General features: G+C 38.8%; 2 protein-coding genes across 10 annotated transcripts in view; both read left to right on the forward strand.

Annotated features, from left to right (window-relative positions):
* Positions 1 to 17,229, forward strand: part of LOC112554993 — a 19,196-nt gene continuing 1,967 nt past the window's right edge. The window contains exons 1-7 of one of the 8 annotated variants that reach the window (XM_025223095.1): positions 1 to 43; positions 13,235 to 13,407; positions 13,602 to 13,795; positions 14,012 to 14,078; positions 14,476 to 14,694; positions 16,143 to 16,377; positions 16,532 to 16,742. In XM_025223095.1, the coding sequence (XP_025078880.1) occupies positions 13,266 to 13,407; positions 13,602 to 13,795; positions 14,012 to 14,078; positions 14,476 to 14,694; positions 16,143 to 16,377; positions 16,532 to 16,742 (1,068 nt within the window). In that variant the 5' untranslated portion in view covers positions 1 to 43; positions 13,235 to 13,265. Of the gene's footprint in view, positions 44 to 11,778; positions 13,408 to 13,601; positions 13,796 to 14,011; positions 14,079 to 14,475; positions 14,695 to 16,142; positions 16,378 to 16,531; positions 16,743 to 17,229 lie in introns of those variants that run through there. The other 7 variants (XM_025223093.1, XM_025223092.1, XM_025223094.1 and 4 more) reach the window with 7 other exon arrangements.
* Positions 680 to 8,415, forward strand: LOC112554995. Of its 2 annotated transcripts, none has more exons than XM_025223102.1 (8): positions 680 to 819; positions 1,008 to 1,200; positions 1,429 to 1,497; positions 1,751 to 1,967; positions 5,523 to 5,757; positions 5,912 to 6,122; positions 6,638 to 6,800; positions 7,449 to 8,415. In XM_025223102.1, the coding sequence occupies exons 3-7, from the start codon at positions 1,468 to 1,470 to the stop codon at positions 6,794 to 6,796; spliced, it is 852 nt and encodes a 283-aa protein (XP_025078887.1). In that variant the 5' UTR covers positions 680 to 819; positions 1,008 to 1,200; positions 1,429 to 1,467; the 3' UTR covers positions 6,797 to 6,800; positions 7,449 to 8,415. The 2 variants fall into 2 exon arrangements, with proteins under 2 accessions (XP_025078887.1, XP_025078888.1); XM_025223103.1 differs by having other exon boundaries at positions 5,526 to 5,757.

Below are 17,229 nucleotides of genomic sequence, written 5' to 3' on the forward strand. Positions count from 1 at the left end.
TTCCGGTAAGACTCGATGTCAGGGGGCAATAACAGAAGAATACGTACGTGTATCTCTTTGATAACTGCAAGTCACATCTGTTGTTTTCGCCGATCTCAAATCGCAAGTGAATTATCTGTAACATTGTCGTCTACAGCTAGTTGTTTCGTGCTTAACTGTGTTTTCTTTCAACATTTTTGTAGCGTGGTCGAAATCGAAACTTGATCCCCACGAGGCCTACGTACACTGAACGCTATATCTTTACCGATCGCAAGGAAATTATCTATAACATTATATAATTGTTAAATCTTATTTAATTTTGTGCCTAGTTTTGTCGTATTGTTGTTGCTAAGAATTCAAGTGTCACATTTCTGAGCTTTTAGTCTATTAATTATTTTGGGAACCCCGCCATGTATCATCCATACCCTAGCAGCATCGAAATCCGAACTTGAATGAGTCCTATAGCTTTTGTGTGCACAGGGTCAACTTACATAATTTAACTTGTCTTTGCATCATAATTGTTGTTACATTTTGTTACTTTTATGGCTAAGTTTGTGTTGTTGTAGTAGCTTTAATGCTGTAAATTTAAGTGAAACATTTCTTAGGTGGTACTATGTAATTTTGTGTTGTGGACAAAACATCTGTTGAAAACTTATCATTGTCACAGTTCTTAAGTGTTCTTCAAGCAATATTTAAAGATGGATGCCCAGAAAATGGAAAATCACAGGCTTGCAATGGAGCAGCTACGGACATACATGACCACAAAGAAATACTGGGAAGGTATGAATGCATCTGACAAAAAGAGGGTACGCGATCAGTCCAAACGTCACAAAATAAAAAGTAAGTATTTAAATTTAGTTTTTTTAGTAAATTCAAAGATATTATCTCAAGCTCAAAGAGCATGGTCCTTATAAGTGAACGGATATACAAGTTTTTGTGTGTGGTGTGGTGCCTAAGAAGAGAAGCATCATGTTTAGAGATTATGTTTCACATAAACCCATCAAAATGTATCCTTATCTGTTTTAAAGATGGGGTCCTAATTTACGTGTCTGTTAATGGAGAAGAAAAGAAGTGATCACTAGCCTCGGAAGGGTGGCTGACATTATAGAAAAATATCACAGCTCTCAAGCGGCAGGAGGACACAGTGGCATAGAGGCAACAGTCAAAAAGATCACCAGATTGTACTACTGGGGATCAGTGAAAAATGACGTGAAATATTACGTAAGTTGTTTTGGCATTAAATGAACAAACGTAAGCTCAATGATCTACCTTAATTTTTTTTTTTGCTTTTGTTTCTCAACAAAGGGCATGCAACATCCATAACATTCTATACTGCTTCAAAACTCCTTATTGCTATTGGTATTTATTATTCCTTAACAAAGTAATAATAGCTGATACTCTATTTTTTTTCAATGGAAAAGTGTGATTGAAACCAATCTGACTTTTCAGATTAAAAGGTGTCCTTTCTGCCAGACCCAGCGCTCATCCATGTCCCTTAACCCCAGAGATGATGAAGAGGTAAAATGATTTTGTTGCTTCTTATGATATCAGGTTGTAAAAATTGTCAATTGTTTGTCTCCTCTTTATATTGGTGATAGCCATAACTGCATGGTCTTCATAACAAAGGCTGATTCATGTTGTACTCTCATTGACTTTACAGGATATTAAAGTGTAATTTTTATATGTACCAATCAAGATTTTTCTTTTTATTTAAATTTATTTATATGAATTAGTTCATCTTTCTAGAATTAATTTCTGTTTCTGTGTGCAGCTTCCACGTAAAAAGTCTAAACTGCAGCCAACAGAGGTTTCCAAAACAAAAAAAGGATCTTCCAGCACTGTCTTATCAGCAAGATCCTCTGCATCTAGCCAGTCGAATGTACAACCAGTCAAACCAAAAGCAGGCCATCGTGTTCCTGTTACACCATCTGCTCAAGCCAATGTCAGCCTTACAAGCACAAGATTTGCTGTGGCCAGCAAGAAGACTGGTAATGTACATATTTCTTTTCTCAAAGACTTTTATTTTCTTGTATGAGGTACCACTTTCTTCATTCTTCATGTGTGGAATCCTTTGACAATTTTCTCATTTACATTTTGTTTCTAGTGTTCTTCCAACAACACTATATCAATTGTAGTTGACAAACCTGTGACAGTAGGATTTTTTGATAATAATAATAATGGGAACTTATAAAGGTATTCTGTTGGACCTTGACTCCCTTGGCTTCCAGGGTCGTATGCCACACTTCATCCAGAATTTTCTTTCTCACCGCCTCTTTCAAGTTGGAGTAGGTTCTATCCTGTCTAATTCTCAGGAACAGGAAATGGGTGTCCCTCAGGGCAGCATTCCTTCTCTAACTCTTTTCAACATTAAAATAGATTCAATCTGTCTGTCCAGGTTTGCAGTCCTCGTTATATGTAGATGACTTTGCTCTCTGCATTCAAGGCCGATCCCTACCATGCCTTGAACGCCGGCTTCAGCTGTGCATAAACGCTGTACAAAGGTGGGTGACACAAAAATGGCTTTAAATTTTCTCCTACAAAAACAATATGCATCCACTTTTGCTAACTGAGAGATATGTTTCCAAACCCTGTTAATGGAACGGTACTCAAAGTGGTCCAGACAGTAAAATTCCTTGGGGTCATCTTAGACCGTAAACTTGTCTCATTTCAAATCTCTACACCTTTCTTGTCAGAAGGCCTTGGTCATTCTCAGAGAAGTTGGCCATGTCAGCTGGGGGGTAGACCGAATGGTCCTGCTTGGTCTGTATCATTCCCTGGTCCGCTCCAAGCTAGACTATGGATCCATCATCTATGGCTCTGCTCGAGAGTCCTTCCTCAAAAGTCTCAATCCTACTCACCATTAAGGGCTCTGCATCTGTTTGGGTGCCTTCCCACCACTCTTGTACAAAGTTTGTTTGCAGAAGCTGATGAGCAAAAGCCATTATCATTCTGTGTTGCACCTCACCTACTAGCTGCAGAAGTAGATATTCAACAGGTAGAGCCTCTCCCTCTACTACCAGCTCCTCCTTGACCCTTCCTGTTGAGAGATTCATCTTGATCTTACATCCATTGAAAAAGGGGACACTAGTGACCTCATTTTTCTCCAACACCTTCAGTAACTCCTTTCTGATTATCCTGGAGTCTGTTCTATCTTTACAGATAGCTCCAAAGTTGCAAATGTTGCCCTGTCGCTGCAGCAGCAGTTCCATCCTGCCAACCGCAATGGACTGCCTCAGTCCAACTTGCAGATGGGTGTTCTATTTTAACTGCAGAACTTCACGCCATCTTTCCTTACAGCATGTTCACTGTTCTTTGAAGCATAACTGTTTGATTATTTCAGACTCTTATTTTGCCCTCCAAGCTCTTCTTTCCAATGATTTTTACACCCTCTGGTCGTCAAGTTCATACAATTCATGCATAACTCATTTATTGTGACATGGACATTGTTTTTATTTGGGCTCCTGGCTATGCTGGTATCTCAGGCAATGTTGGAGCAGATCAGGCTGCCAAGGCTGCATGTCAGTCTCCGGGCAAATTATGCTGGGTGATATCAGACTGTAAACCAATCTTCTCAGCCTGTGGCCTGCGTTCAGTCCCTATGGCAGCGCCACTGGGACACTCTGGGCCAAAATAAATTACATGATACCCTTCCCTGTCTTTCCTACCGCCTACATTAAAGTTAGGACACACCAATGCCACACAAGGACATCTCTTATGAGGTTAAACATCGCCAGTTTGTCCATAGTGTAAAGAAGTTTTAGTGTGGTACATGGTATGATTGTTTGCCCTGAGCTCCAGAGTATCCACCAGCAGGTTTTTACAGAAAATACTTTGTTTTCTTTGTTCAGGTCCATCCCATTGGCAGCAGATTTTACATTTTTAAGAAGGATAGGACTTTGCCATCAGATTCTCAAAAAAAATTCATTAAAAAATTCGTATAAATAAAAATATTTCATATAAAATTCATGCAGCACTTATCCAACGAAATAAGGACATTGTCTTTATTTCGGCTCCTGGCCATTCTGGTATTTCAGGCAATGTTCGAGCAGACCAGGCTGTCAGTCCCCTGGAAAAACACAGTTTCTCATCTCTTCTGACTGTAAAACTTTACTAACAACCTGACTTTATGGCAAGACCTCTGGAACACCCTCCGTCAAAATAAATTATTCGCCACTCTTCCCTGTCTTTCTGACCGCCCACCCTTGTGCCATACCACAAGGCGGGAGGAGGTAGTCCTCACAAGACTAAAGATAGGACACACATATGCCGAGGGGAACAACCACCGGGATGCCCCTGGTGTAGGGGTTATCTTAACGTTTTACACTTTCTAATTATCTGTCCAGAGCTCCAGACCATCCGACGACAGTTTTTTTACAGTAAACTCATTATACGTCTTATTTAGGTCCGTCCCATCGGCAGCTATTTGTGGCTTTTTAAAAAGGATAGGACTCTTTCATCATATTTAATTTCTTACAGTTAGATATAGCTCATTTAATTTCTGGTGTGTTGGTGGCCTTTTTAGGCTCCACCACCCTTTTTACACTACATTTTTTTTCTTTAACATTTAGTTCATTCATTATCTTGGTCTGTTTTTAAGATAAATAACTGGAGACTTATCTTGAAACTTTTAAACGAAAAAATTTCTTTTATTGCCATGATATAGTCTTAGTTGCTGGCATGGCATAAAACACCAAAAAACAAACAAACAAACAATTGTTCAGGTCCATTCCATTGGCAGCAGACTTTACATTTTTAAGGAGGATAGGACTTTACCATCAGATTTAAGAAATCTTATGTCCTGATAATTGTTTTCTTTTGTTTTTTAGGTTTGTTGGTGGCCTTTTTGGGCTTCATCATTCCTTTTTACACTTTACCCACTCTTTTACACATTGTTTACTTCTTGCTTTTACTTTATAAAGAATTTTATTGTTATATCCCTTGGAAAGTTTTGTTCCTAAACTTTTAAAGTTAAGATTTTTTTTTCCCATGATATGGCCCTAATTGCTGACACAGCATTAATCACACACACATAAAAGATCCAGTCAAGGATGGTAAAGTTAATCAATAGTATACATTAGCATTTTAGATGATTTAAGTGAAGGTAAGAGGAGAATTACAACGATATGCACAGGTGAAGCCTTGTCTCTTCACAAGTGGACAGTGCACACTTTCCAGAGGGGAAGACCCTCCCATCCTTCCCTGGTGTCTATTCACTTACCCCACCTTCAGTTTTCCCCTTTCCTGCATGTGGTACCCTTTCAAATTGCAGTGTCCAGATCTGCTCTCGAGTTATGGTAAAATTTCCTCGGTATTAATTTTGGTGAAATTTGCTTAACTTAGTAGAAGGTACCCCTGGTGCTGAGAGTAAGACAACAGGGGAAGTAAATTTGCTCTCGACCAACATACAGCCTAACATTTAGTGAGGATCAGACAAATTGTGTGATTTTAAAGTTATTCAGTCACTACAAACAAGCAATGCTGCACTGCTTTATTGATATGATTTTAGTGAATGTTGCTTTGCTCACCTTCATCCTCTTATATAGCAGGAGTGGGAAATGAGTTGACAGCATGGGGCTTCAGTGGTCGACTGAAGGACGTGGAATGCAAGCTGAGCCAACAAGAAGCCAGAATAAGCAACCTGCAGTCTCAGCTGGAGTCACATAACCAGCATGTTGCTCACCTTGAGCAGAAGAAGGAACAGTTGTCTGGAGATGTTGCTCACCATGATAAGTTGTCACAGGTGGCTGACAAGGAGAATGCAGAGCGACAAAGACAATGGTATGTTCACGGTGATGTTGAGCTCATGAGCTAAAAGATGATCATTTAAATTGTTCATGAGAAAAGTTCTGATCATCAAATTAGTTGCTTTTATCTACTGTTTAGTATCAAGGTAGTACAGGTGTATGATAAACAAAATTGATTTTGCTGGCAGGGACATCCAGGAGGAGATGGATTCACTGTGCAGTAAACATCAGGAAGAAATCGAGGCTTTGACATTCAGTAAATTATATCTTGAGCGACAGTATGCAACCCTTGAGGAAGAACTGAAAGCAGCTAGGACAGAGGTGTCAACACTCAACTCATCTGTAGCACGTCTTACCTCTTCACGGGCATCGGTCGATGCTGAGTTGGCAGCTACCAAGGTAGCCATTAAAAAAAACCTCTTTATGCACCTGCAAAATGTGTCAATGTGTATGGAGTTGTAGGAGAAGCAAGAGAAGGCTACCTTGTATATTGTGTTTAGGAATGTTTTGAGTAGATAGGTGTATTTAGACTGGTGAGGCATGTTGATATCTTTAGCCTGTATGAGTGGGTGGAATGTATCCTTTTAAAGGTGAATACAGAGGACTACAAACCTCTTTGATGATTGGATTTAACTAGGATGGTTAACCTTGCTTCAGTGAATTCAAGCTGGGAAAGATGCTGACTCATTTTTGTTTCTGGATAATTGTTTTTTTTAAGGAGTCCTACTCAGTAGTATTTAATGCTTTAAAATAATGTATGTAGATATACAAATGGCATAATCGCTTCAGACTTTCCTTGTTTTCTAGACACTTCCACGATAAATGGAAAAATAGCATCTCACTATTCTTCCTTTGAGACCTCTTAAGCCTTTGGTTTGTTAGAAAAAGAAATTTTCTTTGTATGTTTCATTTAGTTATCCCTTGAGCAAGCATTTGGAAAAATTCAAGCCGATAAAGAGGTGATTCAACAGCTGAGGTTGGAACTAGCTGGACGGGATGCCATCATTGATGAGAACAACCGAAAAATCAGAGAGCATGAGATGCAAACTATACAACACTATTCAGGAACTTAAGAAGGTTTTAACAATTCTTGTTTATTTAATCTACAGTTTATTTAATGCTAAGCATTTATTGTTTAGATTTCCATAATTCATTGCTTGCTGCAGTCATTTCAGTGTGAATAAACAAGACTCTTCACAGTTCAACATATAAATGCATTGAAAACTCTGAAAAAAGTGGGTAAAAAAGTTTTAGAGCTGCTGTTCTCTGTTGATAATCCAGCTAAATGGGAAGTGGATAGTCAAGTGGCTAGAGCACCAGGATCCAGAGTCGTGTGTATACTTGAACTAGTTGATTGAATACCCTTGTGACCAAACCTACTTTACCCACTTGACTCTGTTGTTCAATTGGTACCTGACCTCTTAGAGGGTCAGAGAGGGAGAAGAGATGAAACTACCTTTATAATAAAAATTAGTCCCAAGTGCAATTCCTCCCTGTGGTAGGAGTGCTTGGGTCTTTTTTGAAAACTTTTTCAACCAGCAGCCGAAGGTGTAAGCACTTGGGAAGGAGTTGATAGAAGAGTAGGACATTGTCCAGTTTAAGAAAATTGTAATGTAGCTGGCTTAAGTTGTCTTAATTTGGTTTTGATCATGATCACTTTGGTTTGCAAATATTGATATCTCTGCTGTTGCATTCAAGTTGATAAACTTGTGACTTCTTCTTTAGCATCTAGGTGAACCAGTGAAACATAGGCATAGCACAAAAGAGGAGCAAATGATAATTGCATCTCCTGCCAATCAGGAAATGGTTGCATCGCAGGCCAACAAAATGAAGACATTTGTTCATAATAATTTCAGACAAGCATAAAAGGGTGAGGGGAGGAATTTGTGTTTTATGCCGAGCCAGCAACAAAGGCTATATCACGGCAAGGCAGCTAGCTGTGTAAATAGATGCCACATGCAGAGAAAGAACAGCGTGGCTGAGAGGAGAGCTGAACCCAGGAAAGCCAACTCGCACTGTATTGGTGACAGGCGGTAACCGTTGCGTCCTTACAAGCATGAGAGTGCAAAAGAATAGAAAGGTGTATATTTTAAATATTATGGACATGGACTCTGACACTGAACTCCTTCAGCATGCACTTGTAGTTTTTGATGCCATCCATACAGCAGCCAGTGGTAAAGGGCACAGACTATCTTGCTTTGAGGCTAAGAAATAGAACAGAAACTGTATTCTGTAGTACAAGTTTAGGGACTAAAAAGTGTAATAGTGAGATGGCAATAATCCTTTGTAATATATCACTAGTAATAAATATTACACAGTTATATGCCTAGAATCATTCCTTTCCATTTCTTATACTTTCAATCAATGCCAAAATTTTTCAAAGTGAGTGTACTCTCATAGCACTGCATGACAGCCAGAAGACTGGCTGACTCCACACATGGACGGCGGATATTATGATTGATGTAAATATGGTCATTGAACTTTGCATATATGAAACATGGAAAATTATTCTTGCCTGGCACAGAGTACTAACCGGAGTCATATTTGTTCGACTCCTGCATGAAACCAATGTTATGTTGTTATTCTTTTGCAGCATGGACACTGCATTATTTGTAGTTTGTAAACAAGTGCCTTCACACAGTTAAAAGTGTAATAGGTACAGTTGTGAAATAAACTGACATGGATCAAAGTATTTCTAAGTTTTTTTCGTAATCATTCAAAACAACTTCGGCAGTGGATATTACCAAGTGTAACTAATTACAGGAACTGAATTTATATAGCCTTTAGTGAAGAATGGGTTTCAGGAAGGTGAGTGTGAAGGAAAGAAGAAGAATATATTATTAATATTTCTAGAAGACTTGTGTAGTGCACTGATCCTAACAATGCTAAAGCTTTTTAAATAGATGCATTGTAAGCTGCTGCTTGAAATTGTTCAGCAATGATATGAAGGATAGAGATGCCAAGTGAATTATGCAGGATGAAGTCTGGATGTTTTTTTCTGTGTGTGTGAAGTAAAGTTCATACTCCTTTATGCTATTGACCTCTACAGTTTTTGCAAGTCAGTTTTGAAGTCACGAAAGACTGAAAATTATAGATACACGGTGCTTTATTCTAGTAGTGAAAGTAAAACCAAACCAGTTTACAGAAACTGAAAGGCTTTAACGTTTATCATGCATTAACTGTCTCTTTTGACTTTTTTAATCAGATATACCAACAGCAACTGTTCCCCACCCCACCCCAAAGAAGAGATACGATATGTCAGTGATTGCAGCGGTGCCGCCGAGCGCCAGCACGGGCCTCAGGGTAGACGATCTGTCAGGACCACTTAATTGCAGGGATGGGCAAGCTACTTTTAATTTGTAGCCGGCTAGGCTACAGCTACTTTTTTTCCAAATGTAGCCGGCTACACTACAGCTACAATTTTGCAAAAAAGTAGCCAGCTACTTTGGGCTACTTTTAAAATGTAGCCAGCTTCTTTTTGGCTACTTTTAAAGCATGATGTTATAACAAGTTAGCTGTAGCCAGCTGGCTGTAGCAACATACACAAACATCAAACATACACTAACATTATTACTTGCTTTACAAAGTTTTTATTATAATAATGAAACGGAGAACTGCGATATACCGACAATTTTATTTAGTGAATCCATAAATGCTTTCATTCATTCCTTGCACCCTTCCTCCCCCGGCCTTTTTCACACAATAAGTACACGTATTTTACGATTATATTAAACATTTCTGGATCTTTTTCCTCATCCTGTTTTAGTGACAAAAGAAATTATATAAGTTTTCCGATAAACATTTGTTTTCTATAACTATTTGTTCCCTATTACTTAGAAATGAAAACTAAACAGATCCTTAAGTATCAGGTACCTGGTGGAATTTTCAATAAGTTAGGTTATGTGGTGATGAAAAATGTCAACCTCTTATCAATACTGTGACAATGAACAACAGACCATTGAAATAAATGAGTTTATGAACAACAGACCATTGAAATAAATGAGTTTGCATGGAATATAAGTAAAACACTGCTTAATCTAATTTAGGCAAGCAGATCATAAGGCATTTTTTTCTAACACTGACACTGAAAACAAAGAAAGGAACACAAACTAATTGTTTCCAAAAGCTGATAGGGTGAAAAGTATAGTCCTGGCATACTAGAATAGACTTTAATTATATAGTAGGATGTCAAATGTAGCATATAAACACTGAAATATATTTTTTTCAAAAATGATCTGATACAAGATATATTTATTTTAAATCTTTAAGCTTGAATTTCTCTGTTTGTCGTTTTTGACATCCAGTCCTAAACTATAAAAACATATTTCTCAAGATTAGCTTGTGCTACAGCAGTAAAATTTTGCAAATTTTTTTTAGAAATGCATAAGCTACAAAGTTATGCATTTGAGAATATGGTATAAACATTACTTTTGATAAAATGAACATTTTTCTAAATATTTTCTAAATATTTAATTGCCACATTCACACTGAGTCGGGGGGTACCATGTCTGATTTTTTATATCTCCACCACTGTCAGCCCTGCTATTTATTCTCCCTCCCCTCGAACATTCTAGCACAGACATTCTATTTGGTCGCAATAAAGACATTTTTGAACATCGCTACATTGTTGAACATCATTTCCTCCCTCGCGCAAAGACAAGACATTTTTACTTTGAACATTGCTACATTGTTGAACATCATTTCCTCCCTCGCACAAGACATTTTACTGTGAACATTGCTACATTGTTGAACATCATTTTCCTCCCTCGCACAAAGACATTCTATCTTTTACATTGCTGCCGTGCTGAACATTCTGGAATATAGATGCAAATCTACAACCCAAAGACATTATACTTTGTACACTACTAGAGTGCTACAGTCGTGAAAGTAGCCAACATGTAGCCAAGCTACAGCTACTTTCTAAAATGTAGCTACGGCTACAAGCTACTTTTTTTTAATTTGTAGCCGGCTAAGCTACAAGCTACAAAATTTGTAGCCGGCTACAGTAGCTGTAGCTAGGCTACAGCTACTCCCCATCCCTGCTTAATTGTAAACTATTTCCCCAGTATATAATTATTATAATATGTTTCGATTCGATTGTCAATATCTACATTTCATTCAGTAACGAAATATAAACATTAGGAGAGGAGGGTAGGGGGGTTGAGTAGCGTCAGCCGCCATCTATAGAGGGACCAAAGCATCCTGCGGCAAATGGCGCTCCTCCCGTACTCGGGGTGGTTATATAGAGTCACCGACAGCTTAGGCCTTTGGAGAAGAAATTAAGGAGGAAAATCCCTGTCACCTTGCAGTAACTGAACAGCACTCAGGTGCAAACACTGATTTCGACCCTGCTTAGTTTCTGGCGCTACGTCACCTGTTAGTCATCCCGGGGATGCAGGGGTGAGGTGACAAAGCACTACCAGACTACAGATGTTTTTAATGAACAGATGTTCCCGCTACAATACCTTTGGGCGAGTACTAAAATGAACTACACGCATGAAAACTGTCCATGAAAAAATGGCCGACGGTTTATTAAAAATCGGGGGAAAGGACTATACAGGCATCAGAGAAAAGTTCTCTTCATAAACTCGAAGTCTGCCAGGCATGATGATTGATCTCTGGAAAGCGACAGAACGAAAAAAGAATGTTAATGGCACAAATTCGGGTTTACGCTCACCCGCGTGTTTTGTACATAATTTAGCAAAGCTTATCCTGTATGTGTACCGTGTAAACCGTAACATTTGGAAGAGGGTCAACTGAGTTTCATGCAAACAGGCTGTGAAATTAATTGCTCCAATGGTAAGGTTATGTGTGTGTGTGTTAGTAGTTTTACCACGGGCAGATGTGCCACCTCCTGCCATCAGGGCCAGTAGGCCAACCACAGTCTGTTCACCAGATGTTGGCGAACAAATCAAAGCTTAATGTGGAGAAAACTGAAGTCATCCAGATAACCTCTGCACATACTCTTAGATTGGAGACGTTCGACAGGTTTTTCTTCTTCTCCGGGCCCAGTATTTGGAATTTCCTTCTCTCTGCACAGCGGCATCGGTACCTGTCTTCCGATTTGAACCTAAAACATCTCTTTGGCAAACATCTATTATAACTCCTGTCCATCCTGTTGTCCTTTCTCCTGTAAAAGCGCATCCACCTCCCCTCCGTGTGTGTGTGTGAGATGGTGTAGTAGGGGATGCGCTAGACAAATCCTGTTATTTCATCCCTTTGTCCGCGGACACCGACAGCAAGAGATCTTCCAGTAAAACTAATTATTATAGAAACTGGTCATGATCATAGGTCATGATAGTTGCGACAAACGCGTGATCGAATCAGTCTCGATCGTTGGTTGTGACATTTTTTATGAATTTCGTCGACTGATTGAAAATCCAATCACTGAAAAAAGCAAACCACTTTCGAACAAATGATGCACGGATGTACCCGCGATTTAAAGGTATAATCAAGGCAAAATAAAACTGTCGAGAATCTCATTAAGAGTATGATCATTTTGAATCTCACCTATTTTCTCATTTTATCTTGGACATCATTACGGTCTGTAAATGATTGCATGCATATGTAACAGGGTAGATGGGGTTGCTCTCCCAATCTCACCACAAGAACCATACACAACACTTTCATGGGTTCTAATATAGCTCTTATTCCCAGATCCTGTGTAGGAAGGGCTGTAAAATTTTTGCTGTTGTTTCTGCGTCTGCCTTTAATGCTTCTGGGGCCTGCTGCTTTCATTGCCACTTTTCATGCTTTTGATAGCTTTGATGATTTCTGTCTTACTCGGAGGACTGTTGTTGACATGAAGTTGTTGAGTTGCTGACGCTGGAGAGACGAGACTCAACGACCTCCCGAGAATCCACCACAGCAAGGTCTGCGCATGCGCCGAAGGTCACAGTTCATGGCAGTCTTTATAGGTCATTTCCGGTAAGACTCGATCTCAGGGGGCAATAACAGAAGAATACGTACGTGTATCTCTTTGATAACTGCAAGTCACATCTGTTGTTTTCGCCGATCTCAAATCGCAAGTGAATTATCTGTAACATTGTCGTCTACAGCTAGTTGTTTCGTGCTTACCTGTGTTTTCTTTCAACATTTTTGTAGCTTAGTCGAAATCGAAACTTGATCCCCACGAGGCCTACGTACACTAATGCTATATCTTTACCGATCGCAAGGAAATTATCTATAACATTATATAATTGTTAAATCTTGTTTACTTTTGTGCCTAGTTTTGTTGTATTGTTGTAGCTAAGTATCATTCATACCCTAGCAGCATCGAAATCCGAACTTGTATGACTCCTATAGCTTTTGTTGTGTACAGGGTCAGCTTACATAATATAATTGGGTCTTTACATCATAATTGTTGTTACATTTTGTTAATTTTATGGCTAAGTTTGCGTTGTTGTAGTAGCTTTAATGCTGTAAATTTAAGTGACACATTTCTTAGGTGGTATAGTTTGTAATTTTGTGTTGTGGACAAAACATCTGTTGAAAACTTATCATTGTCACAGTTCTTAAGTGTTCTTTAAGCAATATTTAAAGATGGATGCCCAGAGAATGGAAAATCACAGGCTTGCAATGGAGCGACTACAGACATACATGACCACAAGTAAATTCTGGGAAGGTGCGAGCGCAGTTGACAGGCAGAGGATACGCAATCAGTCCAAACGACACAAAATAAAAGGTAAGTACTTAAATTTATTTTATTCAGTACATTCAAAGATATTGTCTCAAGCTCAAAGAGCATGGTCCTTATGAGTAAACGTACATGCAAGTTTTTGTGTGTGGTGTGGTGCCTAAGAAAAGATCGAAGCATATCATATTTAGAGATTATGTTTCACATAAACCCATCAAAATGTATCCTTATCTCTTTTAAAGATGGGGTCCTAATTTATGTGTCTGTTAATGGAGAAGAAAAAGAAGTGATCACAAGCCTCGAAAGGGTGGCTGACATTATAGAAAAATATCACAGCTCTCCATGGGCAGGAGGACACAGTGGCATCGAGGCAACGGTCGAAAAGATTAGCAGTTTTTACCGCTGGGGATCAGTGAAAAATGACGTGACATATTACGTAAGTTGTTTTGACATTAAATGAACAAACAGACGCTTAGTGATTTTTTTTTTACTTTTGTTTCTCAACAAAGTGCATGCAACATCAATAACATTCTATACTGTTTCAAAACTCCTTATTGCTATTGGTATTTATTATTCCTTAACAAAGTAATAATAGCTGATACTCTTTTTTTTTCAATGGAAAAGTGTGATTGAAACCAATCTGACTTTTCAGATTAAAAGGTGTCCTTTCTGCCAGACCCAGCGCTCATCCATGTCCCTTAGCCCCAGAGATGATGAGGTAAAATGATTTTGTTGCTTCTTATGATATCAGGTTGTAAAAATTGTCAATTGTTTGTCTCTTTATATTGGTGGTAGCCATAATTGCATGGTCCTCATAACAAAGACTGATTCATGTTGTACTCTCATTGACTTTACGGATATTAAATTGTAATTTTTAAAATCAAGACTTTTCTATCTTTTTATTTAAATTTATTTATATGAATTAGTTCATCTTTCTAGAATTAATTTGATGGTCTTCATAACAAAGACTGACTCATGTTGTACTCTCATTGACTTTATAGATATTAAAGTGTAATTTTTATATGTACCAATCAAGACTTTTCTATCTTTTGATATAAATTTATTTATATGAATTAGTTTCTAATCTTTCGAGAATTAATTTCTGCTTCTGTGTCCAGCTTCCACGTAAAAAGTCTAAACTGCAGCCAACAGAAGTTTCCAACACAAAAAAACGATCTTCCAGCACTGTTTTATCAGCAAGATCCTCTGCATCTAGCCAGTCGAATGTACAACCAGTCAAACCAAATGCAGGCCATCGTATTCCTGTTACACCATCTGCTCAAGCCAATGTCAGCCTTGCAAGCACAAGATTTGCTCTGCCCAGCAAGAAGACTGGTAATGTACATATTTCTTTTCTCATAAGTATAAGCACTGTACAAAGGTGGATGACAAAGTCAGTATTCATCCACATTTGATAACTGAGAGGTATGTTTCCAAACCCTGTTAATGGAACGGTACTCAAAGTGGTCCAGACAGTAAAATTCCTTGGGGTCATCTTAGACCGTAACCTTGTCTCATTTCAAATCTCTATACCTTTCTTGTCAGAAAGCCTTGGACATTCTCAGAGAAGTTGGCCATGTCAGCTGGGAGGTAGACTGAATGGTCTTGCTTGGTCTGTATCATTCCCTGGTCCGCTCCAAGCTAGACTATGGATCCATCATCTATGGCTCTGCTCGAGAGTCGTTCTCCAAAATTCTCAAGCCTACTCATCATCAAGGGCTCTGCATCTGTTTGGGTGCCTTCCGCACCACTCTTGTACAAAGTTTGTTTGCAGAAGCTGGTGAGCAAACGCCATTATCATTCCATGTTGCACCTCACCTACATGCTGCAGAAGTAGATATTAACAGGGAGAGCCTCTCCCTATACTACCAGCTCCTTCTTGGACCCTTCCTGTTGATATTACATCCTTTAAAAATGGGGACACTAGTGACCTCATTTTTCTCCAACACTTTCAGGAACTCCTTTCTGACTATCCTGAATTCTTTTATAAGGAGGATAGGACTTTACCATCAGATTTAAGAAATCGTATGTCCTGATAATTGTGTTCCTTTTGTTTTTTTGTTTCTTGGTGGACTTTTATAGCTTCTCCACTCCTTTTTACACTTTACCCACTCTTTTACACATTGTTTACTTCTTGCTTTTACTTTATAAAGAATGTAATGGTTATATCCCTTGGAAAGTTTTGTTCCTGAACTTTTAAAGTTAAGATCAGTTATTTTTCCCATGATCTAGCCCTAATTGCTGACAGGGCATTAAACACACATACACACACAAAAAAGATCCAGTCAAGGATGGTAAAGTTAATCAATAGTATACATTAGCATTTTAGATGAATTAAGTGAAGGTAAGAGGAGCATTACAACGATATGCACAGGTGAAGCCTAGTCTCTTCAAAGGTGAACAGTGCAAACTTTCCAGAGGGAAAGACCCTCCCTCCCTTCCCTGGTGTCTATTCACTTACTCCACCTTCAATTTTCCCCTTTCCTGCATGTGTACCCTTTCAAATTGCAGTGTCCAGATCTGCTCTCAAGGTATGGTAAAATTTCCTCAGCGTTAATTTTGGTGAAATTTGCTTAACTTAGTAGAAGGTACCCCTGGTGCTGAGAGTAAGACAACAGGGGAAGTAAATTTGCTCTTGACCAACATACAGCCTAACATTTGGTGAGGATCAGACAAATTGTGTGATTTTAAAGTTATTCAATCACTACAAACAATCATTGCTGCACTGCTTTATTGATATGATTTTAGTGTATGTTGCTTTGCTCACCTTCATTCTCTTATAGCAGGAGTGGGAAAGAAGTTGCCAGCATGTGGCTTGAGTGGTCGACTTAAAGACATGGAATACATGCTGAGCCAACAAGAAGCCAGAATAAGCAGCCTGCAGTCTCAGCTGGAGACACATAACAAGCGTGTTGCTCACCTTGAGCAGCAGAAGGAACAGTTGTCTGGAGATGTTGCTCAACGTGATAAGTTGTCACAGGTGGTTGACAAGGAGAATGCAGAGCGACAAAGACAAAGGTATGTTCACGGTGATGTTGAGCTCATGAGCTAAAAGATGAGCGTTTAAATTGTTCATGAGAAAAGTTCTGATCATCAAATTAGTTGGTTTTATCTACTGTTTAGTAACAAGGTAGTACAAGTGTATGATAAACAAAATTGCCTTTGCTGGCAGGGACTTCCAGGAAGAGATGGATACACTGCACAGTAAACATCAGCGGGAAATCGAGGATTTGACATTCAGTAAATTATATCTTGAGCGACAGTATGCTACCCTTGAGGAAGAACTGAAAGCGTCTAGGACAGAGGTGTCAACGCTCAACTCATCTGTAGCACATCTTACATCTTCACGGGCATCGGTCGATGCTGAGTTGGCAGCTACCAAGGTAGCCATTAAAAAAACCTCTTTATGCACCTGCGAAATGTGTCAATGTGTATGGAGTTGTAGGAGACGCTAGAGAAGGTTATCTTGTATATTGTGTTTAGGGATGTTTTGTGCATATATGTGTCTTTAGACTGGTGAGGCATGTTGATATCTATAGCCTGTATGAATGGGTGGAATGTATCCTTTTAAAGGTGAAGACAGAGAACTATAAACCAGTTTGATGATTGGATTTAACTAGGATGGTTAACCTTGCTTGAGTGAATTCAAGCTGGAAAAGATGCTTACTCATTTTTGTTTCTGGATAATGTTTTTTTTCAATAAGTCCTACTCCGTAGTATTTAATGCTTTAAAATAATGTATGTAGATGTACAAATGGCAGTAGCCACTTCATAATCTCTTCAGACTTTCCTTTCTAGACACTTCCACAATAAATGGAAAAAAAAAATCTCACTATTCATCCTTTGAGACCTCTTAAGCCTTTGGTTTGT

This window comes from Pomacea canaliculata, linkage group LG14, assembly GCF_003073045.1.
Source record: "Pomacea canaliculata isolate SZHN2017 linkage group LG14, ASM307304v1, whole genome shotgun sequence".
NCBI lineage: Eukaryota > Metazoa > Mollusca > Gastropoda > Architaenioglossa > Ampullariidae > Pomacea > Pomacea canaliculata.